Consider the following 21,787-nt stretch of genomic DNA (forward strand, 5'->3'; position numbering starts at 1 on the left):
GTTAGTATGACATATCTTTCCATCTTTTTATGTTTAACCTATTTGTATCTTTATATTTAAAGTAGGTTTCTTGAATATATGCATCATATATTGCTGTGGTTGGTTAGGTTTTCCCTCTTTCCCTGCCTTCTTTTGGATTACTTGATTAATAGAATTTCATTTTATCTTTTTTTTTTTTTGCAGGAAGGTGACTCATGACTATAACTGCTTTGTTTTATTTGCTTTAGCGTTAATACTATATTCATATTCTACCTTCAAGAAATAATATACCACCCCACGAAGGGTATAAGAACCTTGCAGTAGTGTACTTCTTTTTATCCTCCTGGGCTTTGTGTTGTTGTTGTCATATATTTTACTTCCACATGTTTCATTATCCAGTTACGATTATTTTTCTTTAAAAAGTCAATTATGTTTTAAAGATTTTTGAAGTCTTTTAGATATTTACCACTTCTGGTGTCCTTCATGCCTTTAAGTAATTCAGATTTCCCTCTAATGTCATTGCCTTCTACTAGAAGGACTCCCTTTATCATTTCTTATACTACAAGTCTGTTGGTGATTAAATTTTTCAGCTTTCATTTGTCTAAAAATGTCTTTATTTTGCCTTTGTTTTTGAATGATATTTTTGCTAGTTAGGGAATTTTAGTTTGGCATTGCATTGTTTTTCCTTTCAGTACATTAAATGTAGTTCCCCCCTGTGTTCTGGCTTGTATTGTTTTTGACAGGTCTTCTGGAACTCTTATTTTTGTTCTGCTCAAAAAGGCATTTTTGTTGTTGTTTGCTTTTAAGATTTTGTTTTTATCACTGTTTTTAAACAATTTTATTTTTGATCTGCCTTGTTGTCTCCATTCATGTTTTTCCTGATTTGGGTTGTTGATAATTTCAGACCTGTGGGTTGATTTATTGTGTTCATCAAATTTAGGAAAAATTTGGTCATTATTTTTCAAATGTTTTTCTAGCCTCCCTTTTTCATGGATTCTGGTTACACATATATTAAACTCCTTGATATTGTCCCAAAGTTCACTGATGCTAAGTCCGTTTCAAGATCCTTTACCATAATTTCAGGTTCGCTAATACTTAGTTCTGCAGTGTATGATCTGCTGTTAATCCTATTCCCTGTATTCTTCATCTCAGACATGGGATTTTTCATCTTCTATACTTAGGTTGGGTCTTTTGTATATCTTCCATACTCTAATTTACATGCTCAATCTTTTCTCTACCTTTTTGATCATTTGGAATATAGCTGTAATAACTAATAGTATGTCCTTGTGTAGTAATTCCAGCATCTGTATCATTTCTGGGTCTGTTTATATTGATTCATATTCCTCCTGCTTATGGTCATGTTTTCCTGCTTCTTTACATGTTGGTAATTACTTATGGATGCCAGGCATTTTTAATTTTACCTTATTGGCTGCTGGATATCTTTGTTTTCCTATAAATGTTTTTGAACTTTGTTCTGGAAAATAGTTACAGTTTGAGCCTTTTGGGACCAGAGTAGCCCTTAATCTAAGACTAATTTTGCCCAAAAACCGAGGCCAAACCCTTCTGAGTAGTCTAACCTATTCCCTGTGAATTACGTTTTCTCTTCTGGCTGGTAGAAGCAGGAAACTTTCCTAGCCCTGTGTGATACTTGGGGGTTGTTCTGCCAGGCCTTTTCGGGTCATCCTTTCCTTGGTCTCAAGGTAGTTTCCTCACATGACTGCACTAATCAGTATTCAAGTGAAAGGGAGCGCTCTGCAGATCTCTGGAACTCTCTCTCTGTGCAGCTTTCTCTTCTCCATTCATCTGCCCTGTGAAATGTAGCCATCTTAGTCCCCCCCAGACTTTCACCTCTGGAGCCTCAGCTCAGGAAAACAGCCAACCTCCACTTAGGTTTCCCCTCCTGCAGTGTGATTAGACAACACTCCAGACGGTACACTGGGGCAATCATAGCGCTCATCTCCTTTGTGTTTCCCCTCTCAGGAATTACTGTCATGGTTCTCTGGTGTACAGTGTCTAAAAAGCATTGGTTTATATATTTTGCCTGGTTTTTTAATTGTTTCAGGTGAGAGGATAAATCTAATCACTATTACTCCATCTTGAAGGCTGATGTCCTCACCCTTTGTGTTGATCCTAGCAACATTACCAAACTGGGCCCCACAGTTTTTATATACATTATTAGAGAAAAAAGATAAGTTTTTAAAGGAAATAACTAATAATAATTTAGCTTTAGACACTTATTTCTCTCTTAAATAAAATGCCAAAGTGAACATTCCAGGTTTACTGATGTCTTTGTAACGTGTTCATTTAGGTACTCATGTTCTTTTCAGATATGGTTCCATGATCCTCCAGGATACAGCAGCAGTTACCAAGCTTTTTCTGTAAAGGGGCATATAGTAAATATTTTAGGCTGTGAGGCCATATGGGCTCTATCACAACTCTGTAGTTGTAGACAGCAATCTCAGTTTATAGCCATCTCAGGTTGTATAACATGCTATCATCTGTAACTCTTTAAGTTTAGCCAAGTGCTATTTCTAAGCCAGGTTTTTTTATATCCCAGATTTGCAGAGTCAGTTTTCTAGACACAAAAGAAGATCAGTCCATGTAGTTTATTGCATTTGACCTCATGAGATTGCAGTCCATCATTCCAATCTCTCGTGATGCAACTCAATCCTGATTCTCTAACCTTACAGGTTCTTGACACATTTGGTAATGATATACCTATATCTTTATTTAAGTTATGATAAAAACAATTTAGAAGGACAGATCAAGGCAAATATCTGGTCAATGGATAGAAAATACTTATATATTATCTCTAAATTACTGGTTTCTGCTTTTTGCAATCCATCTTCTTCCTATACTAGATAGTATAACCACATTTTATGTCTAATCTTCCAGAATTTTATCTGTTCCTCACAATTCTTTAATAATCAAAAAGGAAATAGGGTTTGTGTCTCTTATTTGTAAATTTTTCTCAACACCTGGGGATAGAGGCTGAGATTTGGTGATTTGGAATCATTTCAAGCAGTTTAGTGCAGTTGTACAATGAGTCTAATCACCAGCTAACTTATAAACAACTCATCAACATTTGCAATTGAGTAAATTCTAAACAATAAAATAAGGTTAAGCTTTACCTCTTACATGTTCTTATGATTGAGAAATGGAGAACTTGCCAAACTTCACAAAACACTTCAGTGACAAAGCCTGGAACTGTAATTAAATTCTGGGTTTTTAGAAACGATTCAATTTGTACACATTGAGTCAGGCTTAGAGAAAGAATTCCATCAGCTAGACTGTGACTTCTGTCATTAAGTCAAGGATTAAAAAGCTAAATTTAAATGTATATATATAAAACAAGATCATCATACCAATGAATTTGCTATTTATTTGAAGGCAGAAACTATTTTGATCACTTCCCTATGTCCTCTTATATACCATACAAAGTGCTGGACACATGGTATTTGGGCCTTTGAATTGATTTTTTAAAATCATTATTGTAAATAACCTGTTGATTAAAATAGTCCCATTAAAGGTTTAAATTGGTGTGAAATGAAGCAAGAGACATTGCTAACTTAATTCTTGAAGACCTGAAATCATCCCACTGTGTATTAGTATTAACCAACAAACATAGATTAGAAAGCTCAAGCCACTATTTCTTTGATTAAAGCCTACAACAAACCTTATCACAAGCACTTTTATCATACTTCTGGACCCAGACACCATGATTTTAGGAAAAGACTCTCTTCATATTGGCTAGACTGAATTTTAAAATTATAATTTGGCAGGGACATATATGAGGAAAATGCTTTTTATAAACCATGTTGTTTGGCTTCTGGCATAAACCGTAGGTTTTGATAGTCCTATAATATTTTAATCATCCTCAGTTGATTTCTACTAAAGCCTATATTATCCTATAATTGGAAACATTTAAAGTTTTTTTTAAAACTTGATGGAAAATTTTCATAAATTATTCATCAAAAAGATAATAACCTATTAAATACAATTAAGCTGTAGATTAATCTACAGAAGTTTCCAAAGTATCTGATATTTTTAAACCATCACATTCACATTCCTGCTAAGACTTGAACTATAAGTGCTTCTTGATTTTAATCTAACAGTTTCCTTTGCCTTTCTTTGTAGAGAATCAAAACAGTATAGTGGTTAAAAGCATCAGTTTTATAAGAAAACAGTCCTGGTTTCCTCTTCAGTAAAATGGGAACAATAATACAAACATAAGGATTGTTTTAAGGCATTACTTTAAATATAGTAAACACTCACTCACTATGTCTTATAACTTATAATTATCACTATGTTTTAAAGTTAAATAACTTCCTCATACACTGGTATGAAAATACTGAAGGACTATTGGCATACTCCACACTGTGAGATGGTTTCATTTACTTTCTAAATAGTTTTATATTGTTTCAAAATGTTAATAGCTTACATGGTTGGTTGTTTTTTCCTCAATTCTGGCAAATTTACTGATTTCAAGACATTTTCATTCTTTGACCATAGGATCAAAAATAGTAGTATTGGAAAGCAGATTTGGCTCAACTAATAGAGTATCCATCTACCACGTGGGAGGTCCAGGGTTCAACCCACGTGGTGAGCTGGCCCACATGCAGTGCTGATGCGGGCAAGGAGTGCCATGCCATGCAGGGGTGTCCCCTGCGTAGGGGAGCCCTATGCACAAGGAGTGCACCCTGCAAGGAGAGCCACCCCGCGCGAAGAAAGTGCAGAGTGCCCAGGAGTGGCAGCGCACACAGAGAAAGCTGATGCAGCAAGATGATGCAACCAAAAAGAGACACAGATTCCCAGTGCCACTGACAAAAATACAGGCGGACACAGAAGAACACACAGCAAATGGACACAGAGAGCAGACAACTGGAACAGGATGGAAGGGGAGAGAAATAAATAAAAAAGAATTTTTAAAAATAGTATTGAAAACTGTTTGAAATGCTGTACACAGTTTGGGGCAAGAAGTAAAGGTCAAAAATTGGTATATTTAATTATTAACATACCTGAAGCAATACCATTTAGAAGTCAGCATTGTGAACAAAGAGTAACTAATATACTGTCATACATTTTAAGTTTTACAACTCAAAATGATAACTAAGCTAAGAATCCCCTATACTTCATTCTTCAGTTGAAAAAGGAGATTCTTCACCAGTGAATGTTGAAACCATCCAAAGATCTTCACTCCCAATATATATATTTTTAATGTAATATTATTACAAAGTCAATTAAAAAAAAAGAAAAAAAAAAAGAAAATGATAGATGACTCAGACACTTCTAAGCAAAAACTACCTCAGATGTTCTTGGGTTTTCCAGTAAAGCATTTTGGCAACAGCAAAAAAAAAAAAAAAAAATGTCCCTTTTTAAACTTAAAAAGAAAGATTCCTCAGGTGCCATTAAAATCCTATGAATGGGAAAACGGACTTGGCCCAGTGGTTAGGGCGTCCATCTACCACATGGGAGGTCCGCAGTTCAAACCCCGGGCCTCCTTGACTCCTCTGGAGCTGGCCCATGAGCAGTGCTGATGTGCGCCAGGAGTGCCCTGCCACGCAGGGGTGTCCCCCGCATAGGGGAGCCCCACGCGCAAGGAGTGCACCCGTAAGGAGAGCCGCCCAGTGCGAAAGAAAGTGCAGCCTGCCCAGGAATGGCGCTGCCCACACTTCCCGTGCCGCTGACGACAACAGAAGCGGACAAAGAAACAAGGCGCAGCAAATAGACACAGAGAACAGACCACCGGGGGAGGGGGGGGAATTAAATAAATAAATAAATCTTTAAAAATAAATAAATAAATAAATAAAATCCTATGAATGTCTGGCAAATTTAAGAGAAACAAAATAATTTTTTAAAAACTATGAATGTGGTGACACTTTTAATATGAAAATTGTGTTCACTAGAGCACCTGCATGTGCTTAAAAAAATAGCAGCACATATGTGTGAGTCATATTCATTCCCTCTGTAGAGTATGGTAATAATCATGCAGCCCCTTCCTCTACCCATGGTCCCCACAAGACGTTTCTCCATTTAAATGGTGAATACCTTAGTCAATATCTCCAAGGCAAAGGAATGCACCTGTTTTTTGCTTTCAATTTTTCCGTGGACTCCACGAAAGAGGGGCATAATAGGAGACCTAGCATCACAGCCATAGTCCACAGTTCCCATCTGTGACCCCCAAGAAATGGTTACGACATCATTAGCTCCTAGAAGGAGAGTTAAATATAACTTGTTGTGCTTATTAGAAAGGAAGATTTCAAGGATTAAAATGGGAGAAATCCAGAAAAGTGGGGAGGAATATCCCAGGAAAGGAGGATGGCAGGTAGAGAGCAAGTTTCTAGATAGAAGGGAGGAGGGTGGTGACTGAGAATTCATTCTGGAGACTGAGTACAAATTATTATGTTACAAATCCAGTCTCCTTTCAGCTGGGGCTGGAAAGGAGTAAAGTGGGGTAGTAAGTATCTAATTGTCCAATTTGACCCTAGAGATGGGATAGGCCAAAGTTTTAGAAGTGGAGCGTGGTGATATTGGACAGAAACAAGCAGACTTTGACCCAACATTCCAGACCAACCACAAAACCCAAATGAAAAATTGCAGGTCAGATCTAACAGAGAAATGCCTTTTAAATGGCCAGGTATTCAGGTAAATAGCAAGGACAGACACTGGAAACAGAACCTAGGCTACATCCACTTTACCCAGCAAGGCATCTTTCCTTGCTTAGTTTTACAATAAGAAATGTTGAGATAGATAGGTGAAACTACTTAAAACTTAGGAAGTTAGGAAGGTTTATAGTTTTTAAGATTAAATTATGAATAATAAAATCATTCATTCAAATACAATTGGAGCACTTTCAAAGAGCTAGACACTACGAAAATATACCTCATTCAGTCATTTAATTTAATGATATTTATTTAATATCTACTGTTTAAAGGGGGAAATACTATTATGAAAGAAAGGAATGCTATGGAAGGAAGATATAGTTATGAAGGGAAGGAAAAGAATGGGATAAGGGGAAACCCAATTTCAAGTGAGAATTTAAAATTTTTAATTGGAGACTCAGAAATACATTAATAGCATAGGAAGAAAACTGGTATTGTGGGGGAGGTAGTGAACAACCAATGGAGCAAAACCCAAAGGAAATGTGAAAGGGGACTGTGAGAGTAAGACATGAATCTTCCTTTCAAAGAATTTCAATAAGAAATTCTAATAAGAAAGATAGCACATGTATAAACTATAACAACATATAAAATGATGACTATTTTAACAGCAATATATAATACCTAGATTAGTATGAGCAACAAAAATAAGGTTTAATTACCTTCATACTATCTTCTGATCACTGTAAAAATTTTGCTAAAATTCTAGAAAAAAAGTGATATTACTGCTTTAAGTCAGTCCACTATGAATAAGCAAACTCTCTGTGTGGCACAGGAAGTTTCTCATTGTTTAGACTGAGAGTCAGATTAAGAACCCTGTATCCCTAATCCTAATCCTTCAGGTCAAAGTGTTGATCTTTGTGAAGGTCCAAAATGCAGTAAAAATTTAAAAAATCCCAGTGTGAGACATTTAGACAAGTAAGGGCTATTTAACAGCTTAAAGTTTAATTTGCATAAACATAAGGGCAAAAGTAAAGTGAGAAGTGTTGATGAGGAGAAGGCTAGTGATTTCTTTTTAAAAAATTAGCTGATGGAGATTGGCTGGCGTTGTGGGCCCCAAGGGGAGGGGAAAATGGATGTGGAATGGATGGAACCAAGGTAAATATGGGGGCAAGAGAGGAGTTTTGTGAGAGTACATGAAGATGAATATAAAACATGTAATATTACACCAAAAACATATAGGGGACGACAGACTAATAATGTAAACCATAAGGCAAAACATAGGATAACTAAAAAATTTAGAAAACTGTACAACCTAAAGTATGGACCACATAGTAAGCACACATGTCATCTTGTTTGAAAGCTATTGTCTTGGAATCTGTACATCAGTTTCAGGAAATATGATATGAACAAGTTAAGAGATTATCGCTGTGGAGGGGAAAAGGTTTTATGGTGAATCTGGGGAAGTACTGTATATTGTATATATTAATTTCAGTGATCTAAGACTCTTGTGAAGCTGACATTATGTTGGGATTCACTTTACAGGAAGTTTTGGATCACAGAGTGGTTCAACAATGGCAGCGGAGGAATACTGATATAGGATGTTATTGACAGGATATATATGGTTGACAGGGAGTTATACAGGGCATATGGCCCAGGGTATATAGTAATGTCTAGATATACTCATAGTGGAAACAATTAAAAACAACAGCTGGGGGGATACTGGGCCCCTGGCCGGGGGGTCACTGTCGTGGACCCTGGGGGAGCAGCGGCAGTCCCCCAGGTGCAACGGCAAGAACCAGGAAGGAAGGAGGGCCCAACAGTGGGCTCCTGATACTAATGGCTATGCTTTTGAGCCTATACACCTGCAATAAGAACAAGGCCTAGAGTAGCACTGTGCCTGGGAGTTTCCTCCTGACAGCCTTCATGTTACTCAAATGTGGCCACTCTCACAGCCAAACTCAGCATGTAGATGCAGTGCATTCCCCCCAGCGTGGGACATGACACCCGGGGATGAGCCTCCCTGGCACCGAGGGATCACTACCACATACCAGCTGAAGATGCAACTAGAAAAGGACCTTGAATTAAAGGTTCAACACGGATCAGCAGAATATCCCTGTCTACATATAATAACATGACTTCAAAATGCTTTGACCTAATGTAAGGGGGAAATGGAAAGGAGAAATGAGATTATAAGGCTATGAGTCTCTAAAAAAGAGTCTGGAGGTTGTCAGAAGGAATGCCCTTATGCACAACTGAGCAGAGTCTGAGAGACAGATAAAGTAGATACAACCCCAGGTATTGGTTCTTTTGAAGGATAAAGAGACCCACGGGTTCTATGGTCATGGCAGATGGGGTTCACTGCCATGACAGATGGCCCTTCTTTGGAGATGGTGTTTCTGCGTGATGGAATTGGAATCAGAGGGGATCTCTTTTCACAAGACTTGCATGCTACTTTATTGGAAGTGTAGCTGGTGCTGGGGTTTTAGATATATTTAGGGGATTTGAATCTCTGGACTGATAATATGACACCCAGGCCCAGAGCCTCAACAGACTTCAGCTCCTACACTTTGATTTATTGGACTTACCCCACTCAGCTAACATGGAGTCGAAGAAGGTCAACCACAACACCATGGAGCCTAGAGTGTCTACAACTGAAAGCAGGAGGAGTGCATCCAGTATCTATGTGGAATCTAAGCCCCCACTTGACATAGATGTGCAATGGACACAACCAATCCAATGTCCACAGAGAAAATGTGGAATGGGTGTGGGAAGGGTAGCCATGGTGGCTGCTGGGTTTGGGGAATGGGAGGAAGAGATGAGATGCGGAGGCGTTTTCGGGATGAGAAGATGTCCTGGGTGGTACTTCACGGACAATTACGGGACATCGTAGATCCCCCCAGGGCCCACTGGATGGAACGTGGGAGAGTGTGGGCTATGATGTGGACCATTGACTATGGGGTGCAGTGATGCTCAGAGATGTACTTACCAGGTGCAATGGATGTGTCACGATGATGGGAGAGAGTGTTGCTGTGGGGGGAGTGGCGGGTGGGGGCGGTGGGGTTGAATGGGACCTCATATTTTTTTAATGTAATTTTTAAAAATAAATAAATAATTTTTTTAAAAAAATTAGCTGAGATCCTTAAGGAACAGGATATGGTGCCAGTAGAAAAATAATGTTGATAAGAAAGCAACTTTGGAAAACAAAAGATTCTCTTAAAGATTTGAGAATGCAACGTCTGCATTTAAAGTTGCATGAAGCCCTGCAGCTCAGTTGCTAATAAACCCCTGGCTTAAATTAAAACCTCTGCTGGTCTATTATTCTAAAAACTCCAGGATAATCAAGGACCATGTCAAGGACATTAACTTGGAAATAGAAGCTCAAAACTTCAGTTGCTGAATACTTTGTGAATGCCTTATGTAATCGACTTTATTCTTCAGCTAGTGGGGAAACTTTGAGTGTTTTTGAGAAGGGAAGTGGCATGATCAAAGCAGCTTTACAGGAAAGTTAAATCCAGCAGTGATTTAGCAGGAAGAATGAAAGAAAGAGGTGGGAAGACTAGAGGCATAAAAAATGATTAAAGGCTGGTTATAGTAATTAAAAGGGGGAAATGGTAAGACAAATAAGTTTATATGGCTAAGAGACTTCAAAATGAATTGGAAGGTCATCAAAGGGGTTGTGCTTACAAAGGTCTCAGCAGGATCTCAGAGACAGCCAAAGTAGATACAGCCCCAGGTAGGGGTACTCTTGAGGGCTATGGAGACACCTAAGACCTATGGTCATGGCAGATGGCTCTGAAGTTCAGTGCCTTGCCAGTGGGCCCTACTTTGGAATTTGTGCTCCTGAGTGTGATGGAGTTGGACACAGATGTGACTTCTCTACACATGCCTCTTCTTTCACTTTTACTGAACCTGTGGTTGGTGCTGGAGTTGGTATATGCCCAGGAGACTTGAATCTCTGGACTGGCCGTGTGCCAGCTGGACCCTGAGCCTCAGCAGAGTTGCTACACCTACTCTCCTGTTTGTTGAGCTTACCCAAGTCAGCTAACAAGGGGGTAAGGATGGTCAACCACCACACCAGGGAACTGAGAGTATCTACAGCTGCAAGCGGGAGAATCCTATCCATCAGCCATGTGGGATCTAAGCCCCCTCTCAATTTAGAGGCATCGCCACCCCAGGGTCCTCAGGATGGAGGAATATAATATGGATTAGAGTGGACTTACTGGTATTCTGCTATAGAATTATTGTGACTCTAGCAATGGAAGAAATTATATCATTGATGGTGGATACAATGGCCACGGGAGTTGCTGAAAGCAGGGAGAGGGAAAAAGAGGCATGATATGGGGGCATTTTTGGAATTTCGGGTTGTCCTGAATGATATTGCAAGGACAGATGCAGGACATTATATATCCTGCCATAACCCACTGAATGGACTGGGAGAGTGTAAACTATAATGTAAACTATAATTTATACTGTGTAACAGTGCTCCAAAATGTACTCATCAAATGTAATGAATGTACCACACTAATGAAAGAAGTTGTTAATGTGGGAGAAGTGGGGGTGTGGGGAGTGGGGTATATAGGGACCTCTTATATTTTTCAATGTAACATTGCATGTGATCTATGCATCTTTAAAAAAAAAGATAATAAAAATTTTTTTTAAAACTGGGCCAGGTAAACTGGGGCAAAAAGGAGGAGTTCAATCATGTCACATATTTGGATTTGAGAATCAAGGACAATGAAGGTGCCATGGAAAAGTAGCAGTATCATTTAAGCATTTTGAGGAGTTACAAAAATCTGTTTTGGAGTGGTGAGAAAGAATAGACAATAGATTTGGAGTTTATCGAGTGTGAATGTGCCAAGAAGACATCCAGATGGAGGTATCACAGGCCGTGATCCCAGGAATGAAAAACAGATCCTTACTTGAGAGTCATCTATGTCGGTGGTTCTCAACTGGGGGGTGACTTTGCTCCCCGGGTAACATTGGAAAAAGCCTAAAGACATCCTTAGTTGCCACAATCGATGTGATTGTTCTACTGGCATCTATTGAGTAGAGGCCAAGAATGCTGCTAAATATCCCACAATGCACAGAAAAGTCCCAACAGCAAAGAAGTATCCAGTCTCAAATGTCAATAGTGCCACAGTTGAGAAACCCTGCTGTATACAAATGTCATTGTACATTGGGGATAGCTTTTTCAGTTGGTGTATATGGTACATTCACAGTCAATGTATAGGAAATAAAAATAATATCTAACAGTTACTGAGTCTTATTCTGATCCAGACACTGACCTCTGATTCAGGCACTGACCCATTGCATGGTTTATTTTATTTAATCTCTAAAATCCTATGAGATAGTATTACCTTTATCCTCATTTAACAGATGAGAAAACCAATACACTGAGAAGTTAGGATTCCTACCTAAAACCACATCACTGATAAATTTGGGGGCCTAGATTTGCAGTTAGAGCATTTCCAGAACCATGATTCTAGCTACTAAGTTGGAACATTCAGTGTGTTCATGTCTGGTATTCTTAAGCCCAATGGCAGACGCTTTCAGCCCCTACGTTCTCCACACCCCCACCTACACACACACACACACACACACACACACACAAATCCTCTCTCAAATATTAATACCAGCTTCAGAGTCAATGAAGAGTCTATCATGTCATTGATACATTTCAGAACTCCTCTCCCGGGGGCAGGGTGTCACATGGAGGAAGGATACCCTGAGCTCCATTTAAAAGAAAGGTTCTCAATCTTGGTCATTTGGCAAATGGGTGTGTCCAGATATGTTTTGCCTAATTTGTTTCTAGAGTAAAGAACCTAAATTTTCTAAAGATAAAATTTTACCATGTAAACTAGAACTGAATAAAAGTTAGTCTAATATAATATATCTTGTGTTTCTTGCTTCCTGATACTTTTTTTTTTTTTGAGGTACCAGGGCCAGGGATTGAACCCAAGACCTCGTATGTAGGAAGCCGGTGCTCAACCACTGAGCCACATCGGCTTCCCTGAGTTGGTTTTCTAATTTGGTTTTTGCTTGTTGTTTGTTGTTTTTGTTTAGGAGACACCAAGAACCAACCCAGAACCTCCCATGCAGAATGTGGGTGCTTAACTGCTTGTGCCACATCCACTCCCCTCTAATATATTTTTCTGAGTGCAAAAGAAAGATAAAATTAAAACTAATGGGAATGGCAGTGGCATCTTTATTCATATGTGACTATCACTGTGCTTCAGGGCATTAAAAATAAATTTGTTGAAAATTAGTAATTTAATAGTTAGAATGTTGTCAACAAAATAAGCATTTAAATTTGACTTTTAGATCATCCATTTTAAATGTAAATTAAATGAGTGTTCCTTATTTGGTCAAACTAGATATCCAGAATTTTAGTGCCATTTACTCTCCATTTGGTGAGACTCACAATGATAGGACTCTATTCATCACATTTCTAACCCTTTTCTTTCATATACAGTGGTTTTCAAACCTTTTGAAACAATGGCTCTCATTTTTCAAATGGTATATTAAACAATAAAAATATCTATTATATTTGAAGGATAGATGGAGAAGAAGGAGCTCTGAGGCTGAGGGGGTATGGCTGAGCGGGGTATTTGGGAGATGACCACCCATTTGGCTCCCTTGCTCAGGCAATCTCTTAGGTAACTTTTGAAGCTCCGCAGGTCACAGTTTAAAAGGATTCTCCAATGTATTTTAGGGTAATTAGAAAATAAAATTATTTAACATTTTGAAAATCTTGTATGTTAAAATTGAGATAAAATTATTGTAACCATTTGAGATTCTTGTAACTATATTGAAGGTGAAGGTCTAATCAATATTTTAATTAAATTCTGCTTTAAAATGTGACATTATAAAATATATGTACACATCATTAAATGCAATATCTCACTGTATGTTTAAACTTAATTTTTTCATTTCAAATGGGGTACACTATCCCAAGGCACTGAATTACTGCTAACATTCAGTTCTTGACCATTTCTGTCAAAAATGCAAATTTGGCTTTTACTGTAAAAAAATTAAATTATACCTAATGGGATTTTAAATAGAGTTCTCTGACAAAATACTTACTTTAAGATAGAAATTTTACTTTTAAACTGTAATTTGGGATTTTTAAAGCAATGATGTATGACTTTTGATTATTCTCTTATTTTCTGAGAAACAGAAAGACTGTAATAAATCCTGATCCTGCCTTTGGTCTAGATATTTAATAGCTTTGTATTTGTTTTCTTTGATAGCAACACACATTAATATTTATAACCATTTTCCTTTGCAGCATCTCCCAGATGGCTCCGCGCCCAGTGCACATGTTGAATTTTATCTTTTACCGTATCCCAGTGAAGTTCGTAGGAGGAAAACAAAATCTGTTCCAAAATGTACTGATCCCACTTACAATGAAATTGTAAGTATGTTTCATCTCTTATCCAGTAGTTTTGTATTTTTCTAACCATTTTTCATCTTAACCAAATATGGGGAACTTGCAGTAATTGGCAGTATCATTCCATAAAGGGAAGACATTTCCCAAAATAGTCACTGTGTGCTGATCACTGTTGTAGATGCTATGGGAACTAGAAAATACAAATTCTGCTCTCAAAGTGCTTATAAACCAATTTTCAAATTGCGGATAACCTCCAGTAAGAGTCCAAGACTATATGGCATCCGTTTTGCATACTAACTTTATCTCGGATTTTAATCTTACTTTCTCTAACCTGATTTCCTTTACTTGATTTCCCTTAACTAATAATTTTATCATAATCTACCCTGTGAGCATAGCAATAAATCTCATAAAATCCCTCTTGAAAAACTGACAAAATAAATACAAAATACAAATTAAAGTTAATTTATAAGTGGCTCTTTAATTCATTTGTATTATATCATTTCAACATCCAAGTCCTGCTTCTTTCTAAAGCAAACCCGTACATTTATTTTCCTGATTCCATCCTTTCCCATCTCCTCTGTACCTTGGTCATTCAATTATTTGCTCTCTTTTTCTTAAAACTGTCTCACCCACTGGATCCCCAACTTGGAAATCTTTTAAAAATCCCCTCAATTCAGTCTTTCCCTAAAGTATCCAAATTTTCTTTCCTTACCACCTCTACATTTCTGCTCTCACTTCATCATTCCCTTTTTGCCTTTTTATTGTTTTGCAATCTGGATTCTGAGCTTTACTAATATTGCTTTATTCCAATGGTACAATAAACTCCTAACTACCAAATCGAATGATTTCTCAAATTCTCCTGCAAGGACAGCAATAGAGCTAGAGCACTCAGCCCCCGTGGCTGTGCCCTCGTTTCATTCCTGAAGCTTCCCGGTCCTCCTCAGTTCTCTTTCCTTTGTTCTCTTTCATCTTCTCTAGCCACTCCCTCGGTTCCTTCACTGCTATTCTTCCTCTTAAAATATTGTTGTTTGCCAGAGTTCTGTGTCCACCTTCATCCCCTCTTTATACTCAAAATTACTTACATATTTACAAATTTTCATTTATCATCTATATGTAGGTTGCATCTGAATTTCTTCCTCAAGCCCTGCCTTGCTCTCCTGGCTCTTGACCAACAATCCTGATTGTTGGAAAACTCCAATGGAATGTCTCCTGGATGCTTTGTCTTCTTTTCTAGCTTTACCCACTAATTATTCATAACATTTAACATTTAAACAATGTTATGGATGCAGTAAAGCAGTTAAAGTAGATATGCATCGTCTCTGATGTGTTTCAGCTTTCTAATGTCTAGAACAATGGGCAAAATGGGTTGGCTTAATGTTGGAGAAAATACATCGCTACTGGAACACAGAGACTGAAATGACTATAGACAAAGATTTATTGAGAAGCTCTCCCCATGGAGGGGGTTTGAAGAACAGACTTCGGCTTCCCCACCAGCATGGTGGGGTCTGCAGAGAGACTCCAGCCTACTCCTGGAAGAGGGGGATTTGAATTTATACAGAACTTTCCTAGGTGGGGAAATGATAGTTGGTGGGAGGGGGGTGAGGGTCTGAGTGAGGGGCAGGGACTGATAGGAAGGCCTAGAGGTGAAAACTTTGCCTGACAGTGACTAGAAGAGAGTGGGTTTCTTGGAATGCTGCAGAAGCAGATGTTTCTTTGTTCTGTAGGAGTTTTATCTCCGTCTGATATGCAGGTAAGGAAGGTTTCCATTTCCCTTTACTCCCATCTCTATGTGGTTTCTTCGTTTAACCCGTGGGGAAGTGCGTGCCCTTGGACATGTAGACTTATGGGGGATGGGGTTAGCCTTTCCCCAGTGCATATCAGGGGAAACTGAGTTACAGCTTGCTAATTATTGTAAGACTCTGACACTTAACAACAGGAATTTAATGGCTCATAGTTTCAGAGGCTAGAAGACTGACTTCCTCTTGGGGTCAGTATCTGCTAGCTGGCGTGCAATCTTTGAGGTTCCTTGACTTTTCCATCACATGGCAATGTATATGTGAGGTCTTCCCCTTTCTCCTCTGGGCTCTGTTGACTTCCAGTTTCTGGCCACTCCTTGTGGCTTCTCTTTCTGTGTTCAATTTCCTTTGCTCATGAGGACTCCAGCCATATTGGATGGCCACCCCATTCAGTTTAGGCACACCTTAACTAACATGTCTTCAAAGGTCCTATTTACAAATGCTTCACACCCACAGGACCAGGGGTTGGGACCTGAATGTGCCTTTTGCAGAGGATGCAACTCAGTTCCCAGCAATGTGCAATGATTACATTTTCATAAAACTACAATTACTTTTAGGAAAATAACTTTTGCCCAATGAAGCCCAGATAAAAATATTGAAAAAGTTATACAAATGTTGAAGTTCAAATGTTTATATTTTAACAAGGAAGGCAATTAATTACTGAAGTCACTTCTTGAGACTTTCAGAATACTGAATACCTGAGAGACTCAATTCTTTCTGGAGGTATTTTCTCCAAACAAATGATGCAAAATACCAAGGAACCAATGGTTCTATTTTGTATATTCAATGAATTTTTTTCAGCTAAAATTAGGTTTTATGGTAAGGTTTATAGTCATTTTTTCATTTATTCCTCCTCACAGTGCTAAAAAAGGATTATTATCACCATTTTGCAAATGAGAAAACATACACTTGACCACAGATTAATCTAAGTTATTGATAATTTTCTTAGAAATTTGCATCTTTAGGGCTTACTTCGATGATTCACAGAATTTTAAACCAGACTTTTCCAAAGACCTAATGCTTAGAATTATTCCATTTTCTCCTTCATGTTCAGTAACACTTTGAGGGCCCCTTTATCTCTTCTCTCTGTAAAATAAGAGATGAATTTATCTGAACGTGTTGTGAGAAGGCAAATGGAGAACAGTTCAGGCAAAGAAAAGAAAGCTGACTCTGAAGTCCTGGAATGATTTCCAGGCAGCTCTGGGAGTCCAGTTGCAGTTAATTAATTACAGTGACAGGACTTTGAGTTTTTAAAGCAGTTCTTAAAATCCTTTATTATCCCAGGAGAACTCAATCGTTGAAATGGACTACTTTGAATAACCAGTACTAGAAAACTTAAGACTATCTCCTCTGGGGAAAGCAAGTGAGATTCAGAAGAGGAGGCAGGGGTGTCATCACCTCGGGCAGGATAAACTGGAGTAAGAGACTATCCTAGTTTCCTAGGGTGGTGGAAGCAAAGTCTCCCAGACTAGACGGTCTTAAACCACAGAGCTGGAGGCCAGAAGCAGAAACCAAGGGAAACCCTTCTTGGACGCTTGTAGCTCCTGGTGCCTGCCAACCATCCTAGGTGCTCCTTGACTTACAGATGCGTCACTCTGCCACCTACCTCTTCAAATGGCCTGCTCTTCTGTGTCTGTCTGCTGTGATATTCCTCTTTATATGATGACACCAGTCACATTGGGTTAGGGCCCACCGTACTCCAATCTGACCCCATTTCTACTAATCATATCTTCAAAGACCCTATTTCCAAATAAGTTCACGTCACAAGACAGCAGTTAGGACTTGAACATATCTTTTGGGGGTTACAATTCAACTCATAACACATACTATTTTGCATTGGGTGCCCCTGAATGGAATCATTATTTACTTGATTTTTTTTTAATTTATCCCCCTCCCCCCCCACTGTCTGCTCTCTGTGTCCACTCACTGTGTGTTCTTCTGTGTCTGCCTGTATTCTCATTAGGTAGCTCCAGGAACCGATCCTGGGACCTCCTGGAATGGGAGAGAGGTGATCATTTTCTTGTGCCACCTCAGCTCCCTGTTCTGCTGGCTCTTATTGTCTCTCCTCTGTGTCTCTTTCTGTTGCATCATCTGGCTGCACCAGCTCTCCGTGTCGCTGGCACTCCTGTGCAGGGAGGCACTCCCACACACGGGGTGGCACTCCCACGTGGGCCAGCACTCCACGTGGGCCAGCTTGCCCTGACCAGGAGGCCCTGGACATCGAACCCTGGACCTCCTATATGGTAGACAGGAGCCCGACTGCTTGAGCCACATCTGCCTCCCTGTTTACTTGATCTTAAATCATGGTTTAGAGCAGCTAACAAGCTGATCTTGAACTCAGCTTCACTGATGGCTTAATGGGTACATAATGTTAATAGCCTTATGCTGTGCGGAGACCAGAAACCATATCCATGCAATGCACCAGAAAGCACAGGAGGCCTCCCAGGCGACTCAGAGGGCTTCCCTCTCAAGCTGTTTGCCTGGCTACTTTCTTGCAAATAGAGAATGTTCGTCTTGTAGCTTAGGTGTAAAAATCTAGCAAATTTATAGGCACTCATGAAATTCCTATTCCAGTTTTCCTGGCAATTTATACACTACTACACATATGATACATTGCTACAGATTTATTTAACATTTCTTTACCACTACAAGAACCTAGTGATGAGACCTGTGACTTCCTTTCTGAATATTATAAAACACAATTGAACGGTTCTCTTTTTTTAAAAAAAAAAAAAGAAATAGTTATGCAACTAGTAAGTTAAAAAGGAGACAGACACAAAATTGTATATACAGCATAATTGCAGCTCAGATTCTTAAAAAGTGATTAAATATAGAAAACAAAAGGAACAGCAAGATGTTATCTGTAATTATCACCCAGTGGTGGTGATATAGTTTTTTTCATTTCTTTTTTTTTTGTTTCATCCATATTATATTTAATGAGCATGCATTCTCATAATTAAAATTAAGCAAGGTAAATAAATAAAAGTAACTGTAGAATGACATCTTCACATGTGCATGGAAATATTGTTGCACTGCATTAAATAGCACAAGGAAATCATGGAACTTGGTCTGTCTTTCCTCATTAACCTTCAACAGAGAAGGATGTTGTTCGAGTTCCAATATTGCATGATAAATTCAAGGACAGTTAAAAAGTGATGGGTGAAGGTATTTTAAATTCCTTTCTATGGAGTAATTTGTGGCCTTATTAAATTTGAGGGTCATTTCTTAGTGGAATTAGAATAAGTTCTAAGCCTCTTAGGGAAATATTCTGTCTTTAAACCCCATTGTGTTAGCAGAAACTTTAGCTTTGCAGAATTAGAGTTAGAAATAAAAGATTCTAACAACATTAACCTATCCATTCTACAAAACAAGGTATTAGTAGCTAAACATTTTTATATAAAAAGAATATTCAACAGAAAAATGCATTTAAGCATATCTGATTTATATTCATTATTCTCTCCCTTTTCAGGTGGTATATGATGAAGTCACAGAGCTTCAAGGACATGTCTTAATGCTTATTGTGAAGAGTAAAGCCACATTTGTAGGAGCAATTAACATCCAACTCGGTGATGTCCTGCTCAATGAAGAAAAATGGTATCCACTAGGAAACAGTATAATTTGACCATTGCTATGAACATATGGATTATTCATTTACTACTTATATATATTTTTTTCATTTCTAGGCCACTCTACCACATTAGCAGAACAATTTCATTGTAGGAGATATAATAGGGCACTAAGGACAGAAGAAAAAGAAATCAGAATCAGTCTTTTATAGTTATTTATTCTCTACCTTCATTTTCAGTGCTTTCTTAGAATCTTTTCTCCTTAAACAAAGCGTCGATTAACTGTGTAAATTTCAATAGGTAAAATAATTAAAGGCTACTTAATTTAATACATATTTTGAATCAAACATATGTTCAAATTTTGTTTTAATTGTGTGCCTACAGTTAAAAGCAATACTGTCAATATATTTTCCAAGAAAGACAACCAAATAAATAAATCCCATCAATTGAGTCAAGAATTAAATATGTCTTCAACAGACTTTTAAAATTAAATTAATTTATGTGCCTACATAGCCATTTATAACCCTACCTTTTGAGAGGATTGGTAAACTCCAAAACAATGCTGTATTCTTTTCTATCAGAAAAACAAAACACAAATGCCTGAAATTCTTAAATCTAATTTTCAAAACAGACTTCTTGTGAAATTTCTACTGCTCTAAGAGGTGTTACCAGCTATCTTCCAGGATGCTTGCACATTTAATTTTTAAGCTCTTGACTCACACTCTTTCTCTCCACTTCATCCTGCCCCACATATATGTTTATAGCCCTTCCAGAAGCCTGACTTTGTAGCTTTTCACCCTCTTCAACACCTCATCGCTGGATTTTCCCTGCCCCGAGGTGTGATCACATTTTTAACTTCATTATGCTCTAACTCCAAGGTCTGAACTCTGAGACTTTTCCCTGGGACCCAATCCTCTTATCTTTACAACATATATAGGATATTCCTCATTTTTGAACCTACCTTCATACTCATCATGAGCTCAATGAAACAGCCCAATAGCTTTCCTCCTACAAAGGAGCATCATGCCACATTCTTTAAAAGAGAGATTCTTTAAAAGGAAATTGAAAAAAATCCTAGCCATTCAAATGACTAAAACTTTGTTTTTAATCTTTGCTTTAATTCAGTATTTTGCTGTGTATGAATAAAAATAAAGCTGTATTATATGCTAGTTCATCTAGTTAACCATATAAACATGTAAAATTCTCTACCTGTGCCTGGTGTGGGCTGAAAAACCTAATCGTGCAACTTGAGTAAGCCCTTAATGCTGCTGGGTGATTATTCTGGGTGTCCTTAGCCCATTCACTCTCCCACTCTGCAAGACCACGTTTATCCACCCTTCTCGCTGTGAAGCCCCAGTACCTCCTTGCTTATCCTCACTTCCAGAGGACTTTGTCTCCTAATTCACTGAGAAGTTGGTATCAGTCAAGAGGAAACCTTCACAGACTTTCACTACTTCATCAACCCACCTAAGCAGATTCTGTGCCCACCCACAGTCCACCCCACCTACTTAGTACCATAGAAGGACTAACCATGCTCCTAGCCAAAGCCCACCCCTCAGCTTGTACATTTGACCCCATCCCTCTCACTTTCACAAAAACATTGCTACTGGAAATCAATACCATCATGTTTTTTTCCTTCGTTCTGGATAATTCTCTTCAACATGCAATCATGATATTATTTTCTACATCATAGACAAAAAATACCTTCTCTTTATCTCACTTTCCTTCTCAAACACTGCTCACCAAAAATGTTTCATCCATAACCTTCACCACCACTTATCTCACTCAGTTGATAACAAACCCATACTTCAGATCGTTCGGTACAAAAAAACTGGAATTCATCCTTGATTTCTCTCTATGTGTTTCTTTCTCTCTCTCTCTCTTCTTCTCCCTGAACACAACCCACCAGGAAATGCTATTGCTTCTATATTCAACTCATATCCCAAATCTAACCACTTACAATTCTCCCCATTTTTTCCTCTCTAGTCATCTTTCTCCTGGATTACTGTAATTGTCTTCTAAATAGTTCCCTTGTTTTGTTTTTTAATATACATTTTTATTTTGTAAAAGATACTTAGATGACATAAATGTTACATTAAAAATATACAGGATTCCCATATGCCTACTCCTTACCCCTCCCACATTTTCCCACATTAACAACATCCTCCATTAGTGGGGTGCATTTATTACAATTGATGAACACATTTTGGAGCACTGCCTTTAAGTGTAGATTATAGCTTACATTGTAGTTTACACTCTCTTCTGCACAATTTTGTAAGTTATGGTAAGATATATAATGACCTTTATCTGTCATTCAGGACAATTCCCAAGTCCCAAAAATGCCCCCATATTACACCCACTTTTCCCTTTCCCTCCACTCAGAAACCCCAGTGGCCAATGCCTCCACATCAATGATATAAGCACTTCCGCTACTAGAATCACAACAAATCTATA

The 21,787-nt window shown here is 38.2% G+C and overlaps 2 protein-coding genes across 4 annotated transcripts in view; one reads left to right on the forward strand and one right to left on the reverse strand.

Moving 5' to 3' along the window:
- Positions 1-19,680, forward strand: part of PIK3C2G (phosphatidylinositol-4-phosphate 3-kinase catalytic subunit type 2 gamma) — a 646,925-nt gene extending 627,245 nt beyond the window's left edge. For all 3 annotated transcript variants that reach the window (XM_058282853.2, XM_071210197.1, XM_071210198.1), the window contains 2 exons: positions 13,870-13,995; positions 19,237-19,680. In XM_058282853.2, coding sequence (XP_058138836.1) covers positions 13,870-13,995; positions 19,237-19,389 — 279 coding nt within the window. In that variant the 3' untranslated portion in view covers positions 19,390-19,680. The remainder of the gene's footprint in view (positions 1-13,869; positions 13,996-19,236) is intronic.
- Positions 16,721-21,787, reverse strand: part of PLCZ1 (phospholipase C zeta 1) — a 71,370-nt gene continuing 66,303 nt past the window's right edge. Inside the window, exon 14 of the mRNA XM_058282851.2 lies at positions 16,721-16,853. Within this exon, the coding sequence (XP_058138834.1) occupies position 16,853 (1 nt within the window). The 3' untranslated portion in view covers positions 16,721-16,852. The remainder of the gene's footprint in view (positions 16,854-21,787) is intronic.

Source organism: Dasypus novemcinctus, chromosome 20 (assembly GCF_030445035.2).
Source record: "Dasypus novemcinctus isolate mDasNov1 chromosome 20, mDasNov1.1.hap2, whole genome shotgun sequence".
NCBI classification, from domain to species: domain Eukaryota; kingdom Metazoa; phylum Chordata; class Mammalia; order Cingulata; family Dasypodidae; genus Dasypus; species Dasypus novemcinctus.